Below are 21912 nucleotides of genomic sequence, written 5' to 3'. Positions count from 1 at the left end.
TCCCAATTTCTTCATCAGCAGCAGCATCTGTAGACGAGGAATGCATAACCACAAAGCATGCCATAAGGGGTGTGACTTTGGTTTCTCTTGAAATGACTGTTAGTATTATAACCATTCTGCAGCCACAGGGAAAACATGAAGACACCTCAGTGCCTACAGCAAGACCACACTGTTTACTGATTATATGACTGTTTTAACATGATGAACTATTGACAGCATCGCAGAGCAGTTTTTATTGTCCTCTCAACCTCATTCCTGCAATGTAAGCCTGCAGTTTAAGTCCTGTGGGAGGCTGAAGGCAGGTTAAGTAGGACACATTGGTCAAGTTTGATCACATATAATTTGCTCTAGGCATCAAATAATGAGGATGGCATATCTAAAGGTTGACTTCCTTTATTATCATTCTGTATATTCAGCATGGACTTGCAGCAGGCATGCAGCTTTGTCCTAGGTCAGAGGCCCTCCTTTAGCAGCGAACTCCTTCCACCTCTCTGCTAATGAATGTTTGTCTGATGTGTTTACTCGAGGTGCCAGGCTGCTCAAACAGCTAATAAATCAATGAAGTCCAACCGGTCTGCACCAGCAATCAGCAGCAGACTTTAGTTCATCGGCAGACCCAAAAGAAACGTCCACAAAAAGTCTATTTGCTGTCACTGCCTTTAACACTGGCCTTCAATCATGGACAACTTGCGTATGACCCTTGAAGTCAATATCAGCAGAAGATATGCACATGCAGTTGGTCCTTGCAGTTTGAAATAGTTTTTGCACTTATGTGTGAGAGAACTCTGTCCCTCACATGTGACACAGATGCTCGTCTTGAGATTAAAGTGTAGCCTGATTAATACTGACAAGGTCTTGTAAAAGATTAAATAAAAAACATCTTAACTAAGGAAATGTAATATTGATGTGCAAAAACAAAAGCTTACATCACTTTAATGCCACCCATTTAATTATTTAACCTGTCACCTCCCGTTAGAGGTGTTCTGGGCATGTCCCACTGGTAGGAGGCCCAGGGGCAGACAAAGGACATGCTGGAGGGATGACACATCTCAACTGGTGAGGGATGTCTGGGGTGCTTTGCTTGGCCTGTTGCCCCTGCAACCTGACCCCAGATAAGCAGATGAAAATGGATGGATAGACCTGTATTTTATATTCCAGGGTGGGGGTCACTGCAACACCTTTATCTCCAAATAAACTGAATTAACAGCTAGTCAGTTTCATTAGATATTTTATATGTTAAAAGAAGTGATAAAAACTTTTTTGATCACTGCCATAGTGACTGCCTCTGCATCAGACCTGTGCAGACCACTTGAGGGTAGTGCCATGCAGTAATTCTGGCTGCCATCTGCTGGCCGAGATTGCAATGACATAGCATGCCATATGAGTGTCACCATATACTGATATCTGCATTCTATAATTGATCAGATAATAATTTCGCCAAATCAAAGTTGCTTAGAGCCGATTTTTGTTGATACATCCCAACTGCAGGTTTATATGGGAGAGATTGTAATTATCGCTGTGTGTGTGTGTGTGTGTGTGTGTGTGTGTGTGTGTGTGTGTGTGTGTGTGTGTGTGTGTGTGTGTGTTTGATTTGCTGCAGGGTTTCTAAATATGTCTTTTGCTTTTGTTATTATTTTACTTGCACATGTAAGATAGTGATTAATTACAGTTTAGTAAAGTGGGTTGAAAATGAAAGGGAAAGTTTTCCAACGCTTTATTGTCATTTTGCGCTGCGCTGTTTTGACCCTTACGAGCCACCGTCGGCTGAACACCTCACGTGACCCAGTCAGTTGACGAGGCAAAACACGGCAGTAGACCTGAAAGACAGGCGATATGGACTATCAACGGGTTGACAGGGTGGGCCTGCTGTCTCCCCTGGAGGAGTCCAGCGCTGAGATAAGCAGGGACAGCGGCATCGTCTCTCAGAGCGCGAGCAGTCTGTCCATGGTGAGCGAAATCCTCAGCAGCGGCACCGTGTCGCAGAGCCCCAGCTTTGGCGCAGCAGCTAACGTTAACATCTCCCAGAGCCCGAGCCTCAACGAAGCAGCAGAGCCCGGAACACCCGACCAGCACCACCCGGAGCAGGACGAAGACCTGACACACACCGCCCTCAGCTACTCCTCCTACATCAGGGCGACAGCTGGAGAAGAGGTGTGTGCTCGTGGCTTTGACACGAATGTGCCACCAAGTCATGTGAAGCACTGTACGCACCGACTAGCTAAGTTACCGTTAGCTCTTTGTTAATAAAGTAGCTGTAGCTTATTACTGCGATATACTTGGCTTCAACTAACGAGCAGTGTAGTGCTCTACGTCACATCGTGACATCACATGATTGGTTTGCTGTCACTGGTTAGGGTCCACTGGGATGTGAGCAGTGGCGCGAGACGGACTCAGACACTTTATTCAAGTAGTAGTAACACCACAGAGTAGAGATACTCTGCTACAAGTAAAAGTCCTGCATTCAAAAGTTTTATCAAGTAAAAGTGCATGACATTAATTTGAATGCCAAACGTAAAAATACTCATTTAGAGTAATGTGTATTACATCACTGGGCTGTAGTTACTGATGCATTAATATGTACATCATGTTATTGTTGCAGCTGGTAGAGGTGGAGTTCATTGTGATTAAGGTGCTGATAGATAGCTTGAAAAATATCAATATTCAGTACCATTTTCTATATCATAGGGACAATTTGACATTGAAGACATACTAGTTCAAGTTTTTACTAAAAGATAATTATAAAGAGGCTATAACATGTTCATGATTAGCATAGTGGCAGAGGACAGCAGACTGACAGTAGTTAACATTAACAACAACAGAAAGCGAGAAAGCGCAGCTGGTACTGGTGGATTACAACTGTGAAAAACGATTACTGAAACTGTATGAATAAATCAGCATCACCACTAGCTTGTGAATTTGCGACTGAGGATCTATACTCATCTTAAAGGTCCAGTGTATAGGATTTAGTGGTATCTTCAATAAAGATTGCATGTCTGAAACTTCTTCCATGTGCCAAGCATGTAGGAGAACTATGATGGCAAACACGAAAACACGATTGGCCCGAGCTAGAGCCAGTGTTTGGTTTGTTTGTTCTGAGCCACAACATGGTGTCTCTGTGGAGCAGGGCCTGCTCTGTATGTAGATAGAAACAGCTCATTCAAAGGTAACAAAACACTATGATTCTTAGTTTCAGGTGATATAAACAAATGAAAAAATACTTTTGTGCATTATATACTGTTTCTGCCCCTAAATCTGACATGCTGGACCTTTAAAAGTACAACAGTTGCCTCTGAATTGTAGCGCAGTAGAAGTATAAAGTAGCTTAAAATGGAAACACTCAAGTACAAGCACCTCAAAATTGTTCTCAAGTACAGTGCTTGAGTAAATTTACTTTCCACCGCTGGATGTGGAGATATTTTATGGCAAAAGTGCCATAATGTCATTCCAAATAAAGTCTTAAGTAAGTGTCAAGTCTTGGCTGTAAGGTCCAGAGTTAAGTCTTTTATGTCAAGTCCAACTCCTTAAGTTTTGAGTCCTGAACTAGACATTTTGTACCCTTAACCAAATGTTTACCATTTTTACGTTTTAAGCTCCAGAAAGGGGGTTTCATGAAGTTCAGTAAACCTCGATATTGTGTTCCTGTGGCACAATTACATTCAATTGTAATCATTGAGTTGAATATATAGCATATTTCCATTCATTTATGGTTAACCACAGCAGTCTTTTCAGTTGTCATTTAAATTTGATCATTTTATCATCTTTATATATCACCAGGAAAATGAAGACTCGATTCACGGTTCACAGTTTTATTTTGTGATTTGTATTTTTATGAGTGAAACTGTTGTAGTTGCAAGTCATTTTTGATTTCATCAAGCCTAAAGTCATCAGATTCATGACTCAAGACTGACTAGCTTGAGTCTGAGTCATGTGACGCGAGTCCACCCCTCTGTTTTTTGGTTCACATCTATAAGCCCTATATTCAAATAAAACTGATGTAGAACTTCTGCTTAGCGAGACAGTTGTGTTTATTTGTAGGAACTGACTATGTTTTCTCACGCTTTATCTTTATGACGGGCGACTGACCGGTTAGCTGTCACTCCTGAGTTGACGTTAACTGGAAATGCGTGATACCAGGCAATTTACAAAGAAGCTGAGCTAGCTAGCTGACTCTGTAGGAAGACAAAGGCCCCTGTGTTTTGGCCCCGTGGTCCTTGCTCACTCAATTTAAAGACATTTTATTGAATTCCAGCTGTGACTAGCATGTGGGACTATTTGAAGTGCACAGGGACGGCCACATAAGGCAGGCTTAGGTTATTGGTAAATCTTCACAGCCTTTTTCTGTTAATAATTTCTCCTCCAGATCCTGTGCTTGGACAAGAGCTTGGAAGAAATGCTGACAAGAGTAGATGAGTTTGTTGGAATGCTGGATATGGTAAGCTAAGTCAGGCTTTGACCCTGTAAAATCCTATAAATGCTCTGTATGTACATTTTTACTGAATAAATTTGTCTCTCACACCCTTTTGTGTTTTTTTTCCTCCAGATCCGTAATGATACCTCCCAGATCGTGAATGAAAACCTACCTCAAATCCAGCAGAAGTCTGATGAAATGAGACAAATATACAGAAGAATTGACAAGTTAGAGGTAAGTGGTCATTTTATTTTTGCAGGGCTGAAGATATTAATACTGCTCTATTCAAGATATTAAGTTGGATATTTTTTTAATGCACACTTGATTGAGGGAATGGAATTATGTGACCAAAACAGACTAAAAACTACAGTAACAAGGATTTTCAAAATAATATAATATGAAACCTGTGATGTTTCGTCATATGAACAGGATTTTGTGTGTTTTTATTTCTAATTATTAAGTGTAATAACCTCTTCACAGCAGCAGAAACTGAGAGATTATAACGGGCTGACCATTTCCCTTTTCAATAATGGAAGTAAACACCGGTCCAAGAGCGCAGTTTGCACCTGTTTTCAAATACAATTACTGTTTCACAAGATAAAATCCAAAATACAAACATTTATTCAGTTCAATCAGTTATTCCAAACTTCTTTCTGCATTCACTCATCTTCCTCCTTTTTAAAAAAGATCACATTAATTAATCACACACGTTTATGAAACCTTTAGTATCTTCAGCTTGTTTTGTAATTATTTATTATTTACATATAGCTTTAATGGCTGAGAGAGTCAGGGCAGATGCCTTTTATTGCATATGAGTGTACAGTTTTCTTCTGAATGTATATGACGATAAACTACAGAAACTCTACTGGTCTGATTATCATGGAAGGGTGTAGAAGGCCTGTCATGATGATGACTACTCTTGGTGGTAGGTATATTGTCCCAGAAATAGTTGATATAATAATAAATGATGAACAACATTATTTTCATTTTAAGACCATTTTATTTTATGCCAATATCATAGCATAATAATGCAAGTACACCCTTTCAGAGAGCAATGAACTTTTAATTCTTAAAGGTGTTGTATGTAATTCTGGAGAAAGATTAAGCCCCTTTTACACTGCCAGATTTTCGGCAGATGTTGGGCCGTTTTGATCGCAAGCTGTGAGCGTTAAGACACACAGAGCCGGATTGACGAGTTGATCCGAGGTGCCCAATTTTCCGCCTTGTAGGTTAGTCATATTAGCGGAACCCCTTTAGTTTAAAGAGACCGAGGCAGCCTTCTGCAACGGGAGGGGCTGTTGAAGACTTGTGGGAGGAGCTGTTGATGACGCCGCATGTGCAAGCCACTGGTGGTGGATAAACAGGAAACAGCTGATAGCAGAAATTAGAGAGCAGCTAGTAGCAAGAGGGAAACGCAAACCTGACAGATACTGTAAAGATGAGCAACTGGGGAGACAAGGAATTGCGCGCCCTGCTTGCCCTCGCAAACGAAGAGGCCATTAATCGTCAAGTGACGGGGACAGTGAAGAATGGGCCGACTTACGAGAGAATCGCTGAAGGACTGACCAGCCGCGGCTTCCCTCCCACGTCACTGTTTACGTCACACGCTGAGCTACACGTTTTGTTACTTGCTCACGCCCCCCATTGCCCCGAAAAAGGCGCATTCTGTATAAACAAAAGTAGGCAGGCGGCATTGTGCTGCACTCCCCAATTTTATTTTTATACTGCCAATGCTGAAAGAAGACTGATTGGGCTTTCCTACAATTCCTGTTTAAAAAGGGCTAGAGTTAATTGTTGATTCTCGCTCCCAGGTTGTCAAATACTGACATTTTGGGTTATACTGAGCCGAATCACCAACCCAAAATGATACTCAGCGATGAACCATCTTTCTCCAGAGTGACATACAGCGCTTTTAAGAATATTTAGACCGAAGGACGGAAGCAGTGGGACCAGCAAATTTAAACGTGTCTCAGCATAGTTTTCCTCTGTTTATTCAGCATGGCACTCTTACGCGCTGTGTCATAGTAGAAAAATCCCTTTTGTGTTTTTTCTGGTATCATGGTGACTCAAATGTTGGTGACATTCTCATGTACACAGACATACAGGTAAACACAGGGCATTATCGTACAATATATAGACATGATCTCGATGATTTTTGCTCAGTAAGTCGATAACGTAATAACTGTGTCAGGCCAAGGAAGATCCCAAACTTTGGAACAGATTCTGATCACAGGTGGATACGCAAATTATTTTTCAATAGTGTTAACACTACAAGAGAGGGCACTTGGTCTTGGCGGAGGTCTGCGCTCTCCAAGAGCCCTTCTATTTTCAAGTGAAGTTTGTCTCACATAATGTTGCAAAGAATCTAAATTTTATCTGCTATATTATTTTGATGTGCCTGCAGGCCTTTGTTAAGATGGTGGGAGCCAATGTCAGTGCGATGGAGGAGCAGGTCACACAGGCAGAGGGAGAACTAGGAACACTACCGGGTGCTTTCAAGAAGATCCTCCGCACGATGACTGTCCCAGGCTTCTTAAATGTGAGAGCATCTTCATGTACATGTGGATTTGTAGTTCGACATAGTCAGTTTGCTTGCTCAGTACTTGTAACAGCAGTTGTGATTCTCTTACAGGCAGTGCTTTTTAATAATTAGGATTCCTTTTGTGTTTGTTCACTCCAGAAACCGGCCAGCCCAAGAAGACCAGCACCACATCAGCGTCAAGAGGTCCCCAGCGTTTTCCGGACAGACGATTATTTCACATCACAGCCAGAGCAGTGACACGCTAGAACTTTTAACACATCACTCGGTTCTAACCTCAGAGGCCTGTTGGGTGAAACTGTAGAGACTACTTTTACTGCCATCCATTGCAAGAGGATCTATTGGTGCAGTGGCCTCACCAAAGCAATAGTAGCCTTTCTGAACAAGTCACTGGAAGTCAAGCGCAGGAAAACATTCTTCATTTTTGAGTGTCATTTTCCTGGCGGCAGCAACAAGCACTGAACTGTAGCAAACATGATTTTAAAAGTGCCTAAATTGGTCGTATCTCTGTCAGTCTTATTTTCACTATTTGTGAAGAAAACAGTGTCAGATGTTGGATATGTGACACATCAGGAGGACAAAGTCATCTCACTCGCCAATAGGATGCTGTAAAGAAGGTACAATAGGAGGAGCTGTAAAGATCTGTAAAGGTGTATTACGTGAAGAATTGACCCATCTTTTTTATAGGTGACATTCCTGTTACTGGTGTTTGTAAAGACCTGCACGCTGTTATGAATTAATCTGTGTCTCCAATGTCTCATCACTCTCCCCGAGCAATATTGATCTCGTCCAGTTAAGCATTTAATGTCTTCCATTTCAAAATATTCACTTTATTGCTAGCTTGACGTTACTGGCTACAAATGACAGTTGCCTCGTTGATATGGGGCTAAATCTTTGATAGCACCTTTTCAATAAAAGCACACTATAGATGAAATGTTAGTCGATTTTGAAAGTTTGTACCAGGGGTGGAGCTGTTTGTGATGATAACCAGAGGAGGCTTGGATCTCGTCCTTGGGAGACAAGTGTACTTTATAGATGTAACTTGACCCTTACCCATCAAACAAGGTTTAATCGATAATGGTTACAGCTATGATTTATTATTTGATTCACTATTTGCCAAAACAGGAATAAAAATGTTTCATTTACAGGTTGATATTGGTTTGTGTTTTTTAAATAATCATTAAAGCTTTATTTGAGACAAGTTATTTGTTGCATGACCCATCATTAGTTCTTTACGCCCTTTAAGTATGATGTTTTTTAGTTACAGCTTACCTACCCTAAAAGTCCAGTCAGTAAGATATAGGGGGATTTAGTGACATCTAGTGGTGAGGAGTGCATATTGCAACCAGCTGAAACTTCAGGTTAGAATTCCTCCAGTGTTCATTGTTCAGGAATTATTTACCGGCGCTGAAACATAGCACTTGCTAATCTGTGTATACCTTTTTTCTCAAGACACTCACAGGTTTTTACTTCTAGCCGATTTATCCACAGAGGTCTCTTCCTCTCCAAACAAATGAACCTGGTGGTTTTGACTGGTAAAACACTGAATAAAGCAGTTTTGTGTTAAAAAAAAAATCAAAGGTTTTCTCATGCTTACAAGGTGGCTGACGCAAAGACGCAAATGGCCCTTTCTAGAGCCAGTGTTTGGTTTGTCTGTTCTGAGCTACTGTAGAAACGTGTAACATGTTGATCTCCAAAGTAGGGTTGCATGCAGTATGGTTTCATAATATTACGGTATTACAGAATTAATTAATATCAGTCAAAATGACCCTCACTGAATAAAAATGGAAGGGTTCATTTTGTTTGAATAAATGTTTTATTACGACAATTGAAAGTTGTAACCATTTTTTATGTGTAAAAAGTTTTTGAAAAAAATACTAAAATAAAGGTGACATTCTCCATCCACTTGAATTTCTTTTCAATATGGTAGATATGCAAATGTACACAGTATAACTGTCAATTTTCATTTCATGGTATACCTTAAAACTGGTATACCGCGACCCTACTCTGAAGAGGACCCGCCCCCAATGTAAATATAAACAGCTCATTCTAAGGTAAAAAATACACAAGGATTCTTATTTCCATGTGATTATACAGCAATGAAAATATTATATTGCACATATACCCCCCAACATACACACTGCACCTTTAAGGTGTTACTGAACTTTACGCCCTGAGTTTAGTTTTTCAGGCATCTCTTTGGTGTGCAATTAAGTCCCGCCTCTATCAGGACTGCCAACCATGTGTACATCATAGACATATATACATAGGCCTACATATATGTATATATGTCTATGGTGTACATGGTATTGATTTTGCTGGAGGTGGTCATTATTTGCCATGTTTCCACTGCATAGTACAGTTATTTTAGTATGCGTTCCAAACCGCATACTTTTTCTTTTTACTTTTAGTAGGCACTGCATCTGCCCTTAAAATGTACATACTGTTGCATGCAGTGTGCACACAATCAGGACATACTACTTCCTCATAACATTACGGCCTGGACTTTGACCCTCTCACTCATATATCTGTCATGATGGAGATAAAACAAAATGCCTTTTTGCAGTTTCTCTTTTTCTTAACTGTTTTATTTAATCATTCAATCAGGTAAAGTACAAACATAAGACACATATCAAGTATCATATCATCATCTTCCAGGATGCAGTGAACAGAACACCACAGATACAAAACACAAAGACAACAAACAAAACAAAAAAGGCACAAAACAGAATAAATAAAGCATAATAAACTTTAAATTAAGCATAAATGAATCATTATTGAACATAATGTAGACAAAAATAAAAGATATAATGAGGCTGAATAAGCAATTTATAATATTTATTCATTACCGATTAATCTATAGAGGTATTTTGCACATTTGGAGTTTATTAATTTAAGGGACTTGGTGTAAACTTGAATTTCATTGTAGTAGTCAATAAAGATGGGTGGGGTTTTAATACATTTAGCTTTGTGAATTAAACATTTGGCTAACATAAATAAAGCAATGATCATCAGGTCCAATTTTTTATCTTAGAATACCCTTATGATTAATACAGCCATCATTGTGGTTTCCTACTCAACTATTCTCTAAAGTGTTTCCAGAATAACTGCGTGTGAGAGCAGGAAATAAAGAGATCTGTTCTGTTGCAGAAAATGCAAACATTGTTCTCAAAAACAAATCTTAGTCTTAAAAGTTCATTGCAAGGTTAAAGGTTATTCATTATTTTGTGGTGGATTTATTTTGTTTTGTGTGGAACTGGGTATTTGATATTGATATTGATATTGATATTATTGGTGTTTATATTTAGTATTTTATTTATCTAATACTTGTGACCTTTTGCTGTTGGTTATATTATGATTAATTTATTCAATTCAACCACTATTATTGCTATTATTATGGTCATCCATCAACTACGGGAACACACAACGAAGAACTCCTGACAGCCTTACCTCAGGGCAAAGATTCCATCTCCTCGTTTTGATTGGTCAGCTGCATGCTACGTCATTGATTTGTCATAACTCGGAGGAAGCGGGAACCCCGTCATCCTCGCTTGGGTCTGTGTAGCTGCACGCTGGCTCGCCCGCTAATTTAAAAAAAGTAAGCCAAAACTTACACACACGGTAAAGTACTGTTTTTAAGCCGAGTGCTTCTCAACAACAGCTTGCCCTGTTGTAGCAACGCGGTTTTGTCGAGACGAATACAGCGAAGATAGAGTTAACGGTCAATGCAGCGGTTCCGGGTAGAGCAAATCTTTGTGCTAACGTTAGCCGCTACTGGGTGGCTCGTGAGGATAGCTCGCTATGTTGAATGGTGGACACGGTTTGGGTGTAGTTTTCTCCTTAACGCTGGTCCCAGTTTTACTCCATGAGTTATGTATGAAATGCCTTTGGGAGTGCTCAGCCATGCAGGAGGAATGTGAATGAGAGGAGACAACAGTAACTTTACCTATTGCCACAAAAGAGGAGCTTCCACTAGCTATGCCCTAATATGTGTATTTTCGGATGCTTCCCATTTACAATAAGAAGATGGATTTATCCCGTTAACTTGAAGCTAAACTTGAAGCTAAGAATCTCTTGATAGACCAAGCAAGCCAAGTTGGGCTGATGGGTTGTTGTGATGTCTGGCTTTGGAGAAACTTGCATGTATAGTAAAAAGGAAACACAACAATGTTTAAAAAGATTTGGGGCTCATTAATGAAATATCTGGAGGGGGAAAGATTTTGATAAGGCCTTGTATTGAACTACCATTTTCATTTACTTTTTCTGTTTTGTGTTAAAGGTGAAACTACAATTATTATGTTAAACACTTCAAAAATAGAAATAGAAGAAAACAGTAGGAACAAAAAATGTCACACTCCTTTAAATCTTACGTTGAGAGTACAAAATAAAGATATAACAATATCTAATATCTGTATGAGCAAAAGTGAAAGTGTCCACAGTCTGTGTATTTTCCCACAATTATGAAGTCATATTGCATTGTGTCAGGCCTCCATTTTAGTCCAGATATCTCAACGCAGCCATCCTACCTGTCCTGTAATCTTTAATTTTGGTAGTGTCGTGAATGTAGAGAAACGAGAGATCATGCAAGGTGGTGGATTCTCATTAAATAAATCTGCAACTAAGCGAGTGTTATTTTAGAGAATGTGTTCTCAAAGTATTGAACGAGTTCAGTGAACAGCTTGCAGTCCGCTGCAACTTTTACTGATCGCTAATAACCAGATACACCTCTTTTACAGATACAAAGCTCCACAGATGGCTTGTGAGAAAGAAATATGGCAGAAGATTGGAGAAGGCTTTGTCCAAGAATATTACAACCAGTTTGACAATACCAACAGGACAGCACTGGGTAACCTCTATGTAAGTTTGTACAGTGTGTGTTTTATTATTGCCTGTTTGTTAAACATCAACCAGGGTCCCCGTGGATCCTAAAATGTTTTGAATTTAGTATTTAATAGTCAAGGTCTAAAAATGTCTAGAATTGTTGGAGGGGAGGCATTAAATTTGGTCTGAGGTAGTGTTGTCACGGTACCAAAATTGGGACCCATGGTACGATACCAGTGAAAGTATCACGGTTCTGAGTAGTATCAGGATACCACAGCAAAAATGAGGCAGATGTGCCATTTGTCATTTATAAAAAGATGAATCACTTTTCTATAGTACATCAATGATATTTCAATGGAATAAATTACTTATTGACTTATTCATACTTCAAAAACAGTATCAATAAGTGATTAACATAGGGGGGATCAAAATAAAATAAATAAATAAATAAAATAAAAATCAACCAGCCACGCTCTTCCCCTGATAAGTTAAGAACAGTCCCGTAAGTGCGGTGAGGTTTGTGGACCGTTACCTGCCACAAAGAGAGAAATGTGAACAGCTCGTCTCTCCTCTGACACATCACATACCTGTATGCTGCCACGGCTCGGCTGTTCAGGTACTTATGACACCAACGATGAGGAAGTTATTGCTGCTGGTTGAAATCTGTAGGCTACTCGTACAGCATGCCCCTGAATGATTTCTTTTGCTTGCACAAAACTAATTTTAGTCGCAAATGCGAGTAAAATGCTCGCGCCATAGAGCTCTGTGGAAAACAAATCACTGTAGCATATATAAACAAATCTAGCCTACAAGTAAAAAGAAATAAATTGTAATTTTCACTGCTCAAAGATACTCAATAGCTCAGCTAATACCTGAAATGTCACTGGAAAACAAACCACTACAGCAGCATATTGAGTGCCAGGTGGCCAGTGCGCACCATTATTGGAAAGCGCATGGACACTCACCCTCTTGCGAATGGACTTTGAACTTATCCCACAGTAGTTAAAACGTGAGGTACCGTGGTACTACGGTACTCTAACATTATGGTATCATATGTACCGTGGTGTTTTAGTACCGCTGTCTACCGTTGGTACCAGTATACTGTGCAACAGTCTGAGGCAGAATTAATGTATATTTTTTGTTAAGTATTTCTGTTTTATTTTACTGTTATTTTTATATCGCACAGCATAGACCATTTCTTCATCCTCCAACACATATTTGCTCGTATGTACATGGGTGGCACTATTACACCTTGTGTGGCTGTGATCCACATTTTAACCTTGAAGAAGAACGTGTTTATCCAGCTTCCAATTGAAGGGGTGGGGCAGGGAAAAGGGCAAAGAAAAAACAAGAACATGGTGCTGCAAGCAGGCAATGCAGGCTCAGCCATGGGTAAAGCAAATTCAGTGACAAGTAGTTGAAGAATGACAAATATAGTGGCTGTCTGAAACTATCCAGTGAGTTGTATAAGGCGTGATGTGAACTTTGTCAAGCCTTATGGTAGCGCTCGAAAAAGTACTATGGCCATCGAGTTGTTAGAATTAAACTGGCGGATCAAGTGGTCCTCCATGTGCTGAGAAAATGCTTACACTTTTTAAGCTAAATAAACTATTAATAACAAGACTAAACGTCTAGTTTGTCCATTTCTTTTGCTGCAGTACTGGTGATAGAAATATGCAGATACTCTTAACAACATGTGGTGTGCATGTATTTGATGTAAACATTTTTTTTCTCTTAGTCTCCTGAGGCCTGTTTGACATGGGAAGGATCCCCTTTTCAGGGGAGAGATGCGATCACTAGCAAATTAGCAGTAAGTATCTCTTCTTGCTCCATTTGCATCAATCCTAGTCCACAAAAAAATGTTGAAAATGTAGATTTCCAACAGGTTATTTTCTAAGGGGAAGAAGGAGCGGAGCTGTTCACTGGCAGCTCCCTGTGTGTGTGGCCATGTATTATTGTACATTCCATTTATAAATTTTGTTGTTTTCAATCCACAGAGTTTGCCTTTCAAGCGAATTAAGCACATCATCACAGAACAAGACTGCCAGCCCACGGTAGATGGTTGTATCCTCATCATGGTGTTTGGGCAGTTACAGGTAAGATGGTACATTTTGTTGAAAACTTTGGGCCTGCACTTGGGGTCTGTATCACAGAGCGAATTCAGATCAGTCTGGCTATCTTTGGGTTACCTAAATTCACTGAACCTAATATTGATGGACCTGGATCTTAAAGCTGGTTGTCAGCTGGCTCTGTTAGCGCTGTTTTGTTTTTTTTTTGTTTGTTTGTTTTGTTTTTTTAAATCCAGCTTCTGTTTTTCTTATCATACTGTATTTAGTCTTTGGGCACATTGGACTGTTTTTTTATATATATGTTTATTATGTATTTATTATCTGTGAAGTATCACAGATATGAACACATGCAGTGTGGAAAAAAAATTCATATAGAAGACATTTTAACAGATAACATAATGTTAGAGATTTTCCTTTTTGTTTTTAAATCCTGACTTTGACTATTGATAAAAGTGTGATTTTTCAAAGGTGTATCGTTAGATACTTGCACAAAGAATGTCCGTACCAGTAGGGTTGGGTCGGTATGAGGAAAAAAAAACGGTCCAGTTTTTGTTTAAAAAAAAACAAAACAAAACAAAACAAAAAAAACACATCAAGTCGGTAATACCGGATTTTCGCCACATGGGGGCGCAATTGACTCATTTAAAATCAAAAACGACCTTAGGGCAACAGAGTGACAGTAACAAGTTGTTTCTTTTATTCCTTACAAATAAATTTTGCAGCTTACTCAATTAGTGCAAACAAGGGATGCCTCCTTGTGTTGCCATAGTGTTGCCATAGTGACGCATTCTTTGATTTCGTCGAGACTAAATTGTCCGCCATTATCGACTTCCCGTCACTATTAAACAAACTCCAGGCTACAGTAGAGGCGCATGCGCACTCGCACCTCCTAGCTCAGTCCCCGCCCCACCCCCCTCTCTCTCCTGCTTGCTCCGCGTGGTCGTGCTTTGCGCGCACAGGGCTTGCGGACGTCCACTTTTACCAGGCGGACCTCCGCGGCGTCCACTCCGCGTACGTTCTGCCCAAGTATGCGGTCCGGTCAGTCTCAAAAAATAAAACCCGGTCCAAGACGGAGTACCGGACCTAATTGGTATTACTGAGAACCGACCCAACCCTACGTACCAGATTTCAAGACTTTAGACCAAACAGATCAAATATGCATTTTCCCTATCTTACAAATGTAGTCTTTGGGCACAAATGGGTTAATGTAAAGTGTGATTAAATTTGGTCAAACCACCATCAAAAGTAAAATGTATACAATCACATAACCAGAGGAGAGTAAGTAACATTAGCAACAATGTCCAAATATTAAAGTGAGGCTGAGGCTATAAATAAACATGGGATTTATTATACATGTCTTTAGTGCAGAGTGATTATGTGCTTCGTGATGGAATAAGGGTGTAAAGCACCAACACTGTTAGGATGAAAGACACTGTAACTAAGGGTGTTTTCACACTTGGTCCTTTTCAGCCCTCTGAGTGGACTCAGAGCTGTGACTCAACATTTTTTGCGCATTTGCGAACACTCAGACCCCTCTGATACGAACCGAACGAGGTGGTCTGAGTTTGGTTCACTTAACCTGTGAACTGTGAACACAAAGTGCTCCAAGTTCGCTTTGCTCTCCAACATTGTATTTAGCCTTCTAGATCACACACTATTGCACTGGGATGCTTGAAAAAACAGACAAAACCACGTCAGCCTGTAACACTTGCAAGGACGCAGGATGAGGAGTAGCTTGGTCCACGGAAGATACTGCACATCTCCAGATGTGGAATGTAGGATACATCAAATGGCAACAGTCTACAGCACACAGAAACGCTAAGGGTTTCCTCCAGTTTTAAGTTAATCTGAAAGTGAGTGGCTTGATAACCACACTGCAGTGCCACATCAAAGTAAAAACAAAACTAAATATATATATATATATATATATATATATATATACACATATACATATACATATACATAGGCTATGGTGTGAACAGAAGAGGGCTGAGTCCCCATCAGAGCTGAAGGTGAACACAAAAAGAACTGAGTCCCTTGTCTGTTGGTCCACCTTTGGTCTACTTTAAGAGGACTGAGTTTGGTTTGTTAAAATAGGACTATATGTGAAAACACCCTAAAATGCAGCTATGATCGTCATTGTGTACTTAGTGTGGTAAACTATCCCTCTGTTTTTTAGAAGCTGAATGATTCTACTGACCTATAAAATATTTATTATTCTGTATCTCTTGTCACCTTAATGTGAAGTCAGTACGCTGGTCTCTGACAGAATCCTGTAGCCCAAAGATGGCTGGTTAACCCACCAATCTTGCTTCATGTTATCAACCCCAGGTGTTACCACCTTTTGTCCCACTGTTATTACACACTTGCTGTATCTGATTGCAGTTTTTCTTATAAATCAATCGTCTTTCTTAATCTGTTTCTGAATATTGCATGAATAGTAAATAAAGTACATGACAGAAAAATAGGCCTGTGTAATGTATGTGTGATGCATTTCTGCTTTAGTCAACATTACCGTATGTCATCATTGTACTCACAAATACCTCTGTAACCTTTTCTTCAACAGGCAGATGAAGATCAACCTATGGCCTTTCACCAAGTGTTTATGCTGAAGTCCGTAAACTGCTCGTGGGCCTGCACAAACGACGTGTTCCGGTTGGGGGTACACAACATACCAGTGTAGCCATCTGAACCTGTTGGTTCGCACAGATTAACATCCTGCTCAGAAAGGCCTACTATGGCCATGCTGTCATTGAAAACACAAGGGATTACATGCAGACTTCCACCATGTTCACAATGCATCTACATGCATGCTCATTGTATGAAAGATGTGTTATATTACATTCCTGTCCAATAAAAGAGTTCATCATTGAAATACTGGCTCAGTTTTTCTGTTTCTTCATGTCACCCATGACTAACAGTGAGTAGGTCGCAGCAGGAAATTAAAAGTTTAGTCAAAGTGATTTGGGGTGGGGGGGGTTTCTATTTTACTATGCCAATGACGTGGTTTCCTATCATGTGTATGAGCACTGGGGGCGCTGCACCTTCTGTGAGTGGGTGCCAGTTTAAAGGGCTCAGCCAACAAAGCTACATTTGCATCCACACAAGGTTATGGCACGGAGCTGGAGGAGCTACATTCAGCTCTCCTAATGACACCGACGGTGGAAAAATAACCTCAGGAAATGGATTTAATGAATATATGTCGGCAGCCTGATCGTCTTAAAGAGTCGGTAAGCAGTAAACTACTATGAACTGTATCCTTAAGGGACGTAACGTTAAAATAACCAGTAATATACGTAAGTTTGCGTTACTCTGCTGTACACCTCCGGATAACTGGAGGCGTATGAGTTTGTCAAATTAAAGTCTTTGCTTTATGAATTTAGGCAGGTTTTCGACATATTTATTAACGTTAGCTGTTACAAAACTGGCCTCAGCTGCTCATGTAAGCTAGCTAGCTTAACTGTCAGTGACGGTGTAACGTTGGGGGGTTGTCGGATATACGACAATCGTCGAGAGAAGGGACAATGTAAGTGTTGGCAATAACAGACTTCCATTGGGTAAAGTAACTAGAAAATCTGAGACTGAATATGTAACGACATGTCCTTTGTGTAGTATGTTGTGGATGTTGTTGGACACAGTGCGCAGGCGCGGTGGCCTATTTCATAATTATAAACACAAACCCTTGAGTCGGTTTGTCTAGCAAACTCCAAAACCTGTAAGAAACTGTTCGTTACGTATGAGAGAGGTGGAGGTGGTGCATTAAAGAGGAGCAGAGGAGGCATGTCAAATGACTGTATAAGCTTTAATGAGTGACTTGTGTTTTTTATTTTGTCTTAAGTGAAGGGCATACAACTTAAAATGGCTGTAGCACGTGTCTTCCAAGTGCAGGCAGAGTCTATAATAACAGAAAATGTTGGATTGTGACATTTCTGATGGTCCTTGAACACATTATGTGGGAGGAACAACATAACTGAATCTAAACTGTAAATAATGATATTTCATCTAAAGCATTTTACATGTCTCATTTAAGATTTTGCCAAAATAAACTATTTGCGTTAACTCATTTATAGTGAAGGGAAGGTCATGCATTTTCCCCAAGTCACTCAGGGAGGCTCAACAAAAAGTATTTGTAGCTTCAGATAAAGAACATCTGTAAAGAACAGTCCCTAATGATAGTAACATTACTTCTACTGATCGAATTTAGCGATCGAAATACAAGCCAGATACCATACCAAATATGAGGTGAGAATGTGTTAACTTGCTGTTAAGTCGCTTACTCTGCTCTTGTTCTTTGCAGAATGGCCTCAAGGATAAAGACCCAGACTGGCAAAATGGTTCAGAGACAGAGGAAGAACCTTTGCTTCGAGAAAACCCCAGGCGGTTTGTCGTCTTCCCCATCCAGTACCCCGACATCTGGAAGATGTACAAGCAGGCACAGGCCTCTTTCTGGACCGTGGAGGAGGTGGGTATCAGTTCTACTGTGCCAAGTAAATCTTGTCATTTGAGTGTTTCACCAGCTGGCTTATTAGGAAGTTTTACTGATCAAATGCATTTTGATAAAAACACTAACTTAACAGTCTCATTATGTTCAACTGTCCTACTATCCTTGGGTTCAATTTTTAATGTCTCTTAAGAAATGATTGATGTCACACTACTTCATATTTAATGACTTTTCTAAATCTAACGAGGACAACTGGGTAAACACAAGACCAACATGATTATATGTTTTCAATGTCTGTTGATGTTGTGTCTTTCAGGTTGATCTATCCAAAGATTTGGTACACTGGGACCGCTTAAAGCCTGAGGAGAAACACTTCATCTCACATGTCCTAGCCTTCTTTGCTGCAAGTGACGGCATCGTCAATGAGAACCTGGTGAGGGATTTCACTCAGCTGTAACAGATGTTTTGTGGATTGTATGCTGAAGAGATGATCATTTCTAGATCAACCTACAACAGACACTAAAAGATTGAAAGCAGATGATACTTTAAAATAATGTGACAGGGTATTGACGTTATTTTTTCTTCATATTTGTGTTTCTGTCATATCCATCAGGTGCAGAGGTTCTGCCAGGAGGTGCAGGTCCCTGAAGCACGCTCCTTCTACAGCTTCCAGATCCTCATAGAGACTGTTCATTCAGAGATGTACAGCATGCTCATCAACACCTACATCAGGGACCTGAAGGAGAGGTTAGTTCCTCTGATGCTCAGTGGCGATGATTAGATGGTAAAGATTATGTGCCTCAATGCCTTTGGAGCAACTGCATATCCACACACAGACATGTTTGGCTCTCATCCAATCTTCTGAAGATTCAGACAAACTGTAAGACTTGCACCTGTTCGTCGCAGGCTGAGTCTGCTCCACATTGTGGTTGATTTCTGATGCATTTCCAGCTACAGCAGCTTTCATGTACCAACAGACAAGGCAACAGTTTAACGGCCTCTGCGTCAACTGGCAGTTCACAAAAGCTAAATGATTTTTTTTTTTTTTTTTTTTTTTTTAATGCATCAAGTTCAATTCACTTTTGGGTATCCGTAAATTTTAAAAAAAAAAAAAAAAACCTGCAAGGCAGTCAATGCTTTTTCTAGTTACTGTATTCGCTATGCTGATGCTCTGTGTTTATAGCTAGTAATGAAGGTCATTTTGTATTTATCGTGTGTTTCAGGGACTACTTATTTAATGCCATTCAGACCATGCCTTGTGTCAAAAGAAAAGCAGACTGGGCCCTCCAGTGGATAAATGACAGCAAATCCACATTTGGTATGAAAGATACGATATTCAAAACATCATATTGTACATCACATAATAATGAGAAAGTGTTGTCTAGAGGAGCTTCCTATTTACCTGTAGTTAATAGCAGTCTTAACACTTTTTGCTTTCAGCGGAGCGCATTGTGGCTTTTGCAGCAGTGGAGGGCATCTTCTTCTCTGGCTCGTTTGCAGCCATCTATTGGCTCAAGAAGAGAGGACTAATGCCTGGCCTCACCTACTCCAATGAGCTGATTAGCAGGGATGAGGTGAGATGAGTTCACACACAAAAAAGACGTGGTTTCATCTGTTAAAAGGATCAATTTAAGGTGTAGCTGGGGAAAAAGGTGGGAAGAGGAGTTGTGTATGATCTCAGGCTACAAATGAGAAATCAGAGTCAGGTCAGGGGTGAAGTTATCCAGGACTTCTTGTTCTTGCAGCACATTAAATAATACAACACAGAAATCTTAGGCATTGCTTTTGCATAGGCTGTGCAAGTCCTTCCTGCCATTTCAGGCCATTCAACTAACTTTAAGCTTAGTGTTCTGGATTACTGTTTGCATGTGCCACTCCTCTGATGTGACTGCTACCATTCACACTGTGCTGTTTAAAAATGTTCAGAGTAGTCATGGTGGTCTTCGGTCAGTTTAGGTGGCAAATATGGTCACAGTTTGCACATCAACGCAGTAAATGGCTTATTTTTTCTGGTTTCATATCATCTACTCTTATGTATATATATTTATGTGTTTCCTAGGGCCTGCACTGTACCTTCGCCTGCCTGCTGTACAGCTACCTGGTGAAGAAACCATCAGAGGACCGGGTCAAGGACATCATCACCAAAGCTGTTAGCATTGAGCAGGTCAGCTAGTGTTGGAGGAAATATGCTCAATCCAGACCACACATTTATAAATTGCGTTGCATGTTTTTAATTTGTTTGTTTGTTTTTTACATATCATGTTTGGTGTTGCAGGAGTTTTTGACAGAGGCCTTACCAGTGGATCTCATTGGAATCAACAGTTGTCTGATGAAGCAATACATTGAGTTTGTGGCCGACCGGCTTCTCTCTGACCTCGGACTGGCCAAGGTAACTATCATTTAAAAGGTACAATGACAAAACAGTGTGGAGGGCATCGTCTTCTCTGGCTTTCATACATCTACTCATGGACGAGAGGTTTGTGCTTGTGACAGTTTAAGATGTAAACATTAGTGGCGTCCTCCTTGGCTGAGCTGTGATATTAGCTAGCTTCATGGTGCTGGGTGAGCTAGCAGTAGGTGCACGCTTCCTTCTGCGCAGTGGTGAGGTTGGCAGAAACAAACTGAAACTGCTCACAACAAGGTCTGTGGATTATCTTGAGTAACTGGGTCATGATTTCTGGAAAGAGACATTGCTGTTAAGTTTTTCAAATTATTTTTTTCTGCGCTTTGAGTACCCCAAGCTGAGTGTCACCTAATTCCACTATATTTTAGAGAAGGCAGACATCTCTATGACCAGTATCTCCGACACTCCACAAGTAACCCTTTTCTCTCTCCCTCTCTCTCTCCTCTAATCAAAGGTATACCAAGCTGAAAATCCCTTTGACTTCATGGAGTCCATTTCACTCGAGGGGAAAACCAACTTCTTTGAAAAACGAGTTGCAGAGTACCAGAGATTCGGGGTTATGTCAAGTACGATGGACTATGAATTCACTCTGGATGCAGACTTCTGAAACTTGGATGACATTTCGTACATTAGACCTATTTATTTATTTTTGTTTAAGCAGTTACTGACATAGAGCCATGCTCAAGTCTTGTCACAATACTATCATAGTATTACAAAGGACAAATGAATGGTTTTAGATTAAATAAAGCCGCACTGTTTCAGCAGGCATGTATAACTTTTGGTAATAGGGATTGAGAATCACACCTGGAGTTAAGCAGCCTCAAGTAGAGTATATAACACATGGATCGTTCAAGCCCTGCTCATGTCTACTCTTTACCTCAACATACCTTAAGGCAGGCATATGACCTCAATTTTGGTGAGTGAGGTAATGGGAGAGATTATTCTGCATCTCACTGGACATTTGAAAATGGTTAATATTTAGAATATATTTTATTGAGTCCGCAGATCTGGCAGCTGGCTTCTATGGTTGATTGTTTTAACTTTTTTTGTCATTTTTAATGTACAATAAAATGTTTTTTTAAAATGACATTTTCTTTGTTGTAATTAAGTAGTGCTTGTGATGCAGCTATCAGAGAGAATTGTTCAGCAGCTTCATTTTCAAATAGGGCTGCAACTAACAATTCATTTTGTTACTGATTAATCAGCCGGTTAGTTTTACGACCAATCATT

The 21912-nt window shown here is 40.1% G+C and overlaps 3 protein-coding genes across 3 annotated transcripts; all 3 read left to right on the top strand.

Moving 5' to 3' along the window:
- Nucleotides 1–1782: 1782 nt before the first annotated feature.
- On the top strand, nt 1783–8098 carry bloc1s4 (biogenesis of lysosomal organelles complex-1, subunit 4, cappuccino). Its single transcript, XM_049603158.1, has 5 exons — nt 1783–2151; nt 4361–4432; nt 4541–4642; nt 6813–6947; nt 7089–8098. The coding sequence occupies exons 1-5, from the start codon at nt 1834–1836 to the stop codon at nt 7185–7187; spliced, it is 726 nt and encodes a 241-aa protein (XP_049459115.1). The 5' UTR covers nt 1783–1833; the 3' UTR covers nt 7188–8098.
- A 2368-nt stretch (nt 8099–10466) lies between these two features.
- On the top strand, nt 10467–16712 carry LOC125905258 (nuclear transport factor 2-like). The gene is made up of 5 exons (XM_049603159.1): nt 10467–10545; nt 11684–11804; nt 13507–13578; nt 13766–13864; nt 16404–16712. Exons 2-5 carry the CDS (start codon nt 11700–11702, stop codon nt 16518–16520), a joined length of 393 nt encoding a protein of 130 aa, XP_049459116.1. The 5' UTR covers nt 10467–10545; nt 11684–11699; the 3' UTR covers nt 16521–16712.
- A 181-nt stretch (nt 16713–16893) lies between these two features.
- On the top strand, nt 16894–21769 carry rrm2b (ribonucleotide reductase M2 b). Its single transcript, XM_049603157.1, has 9 exons — nt 16894–17067; nt 18135–18299; nt 18595–18711; nt 18892–19025; nt 19502–19596; nt 19719–19852; nt 20338–20442; nt 20554–20667; nt 21137–21769. Exons 1-9 carry the CDS (start codon nt 17020–17022, stop codon nt 21287–21289), a joined length of 1065 nt encoding a protein of 354 aa, XP_049459114.1. The 5' UTR covers nt 16894–17019; the 3' UTR covers nt 21290–21769.
- The last annotated feature ends 143 nt before the right edge of the window (nt 21770–21912 follow it).

Source organism: Epinephelus fuscoguttatus, linkage group LG17 (genome assembly GCF_011397635.1).
Source record: "Epinephelus fuscoguttatus linkage group LG17, E.fuscoguttatus.final_Chr_v1".
NCBI lineage: Eukaryota > Metazoa > Chordata > Actinopteri > Perciformes > Serranidae > Epinephelus > Epinephelus fuscoguttatus.
This window is presented reverse-complemented; position numbering and strand designations above follow the sequence as displayed.

Coding starts and splice junctions, on each gene's coding strand:
- rrm2b (XM_049603157.1), top strand. CDS start 17,020: ATGGATTTAATGAATATATGTCGGCAGCCTGATCGTCTTAAAGAGTCG. Junction 17,068..18,134: donor CTGATCGTCTTAAAGAGTCG/GTAAGCAGTAAA, acceptor TGTTCTTTGCAG/AATGGCCTCAAGGATAAAGA. Junction 18,712..18,891: donor GCATCGTCAATGAGAACCTG/GTGAGGGATTTC, acceptor CATATCCATCAG/GTGCAGAGGTTCTGCCAGGA.
- bloc1s4 (XM_049603158.1), top strand. CDS start 1,834: ATGGACTATCAACGGGTTGACAGGGTGGGCCTGCTGTCTCCCCTGGAG. Junction 2,152..4,360: donor GGGCGACAGCTGGAGAAGAG/GTGTGTGCTCGT, acceptor TTTCTCCTCCAG/ATCCTGTGCTTGGACAAGAG. Junction 6,948..7,088: donor CTGTCCCAGGCTTCTTAAAT/GTGAGAGCATCT, acceptor TGTTCACTCCAG/AAACCGGCCAGCCCAAGAAG.
- LOC125905258 (XM_049603159.1), top strand. CDS start 11,700: ATGGCTTGTGAGAAAGAAATATGGCAGAAGATTGGAGAAGGCTTTGTC. Junction 13,579..13,765: donor CGATCACTAGCAAATTAGCA/GTAAGTATCTCT, acceptor TTCAATCCACAG/AGTTTGCCTTTCAAGCGAAT. Junction 13,865..16,403: donor TGGTGTTTGGGCAGTTACAG/GTAAGATGGTAC, acceptor TTTCTTCAACAG/GCAGATGAAGATCAACCTAT.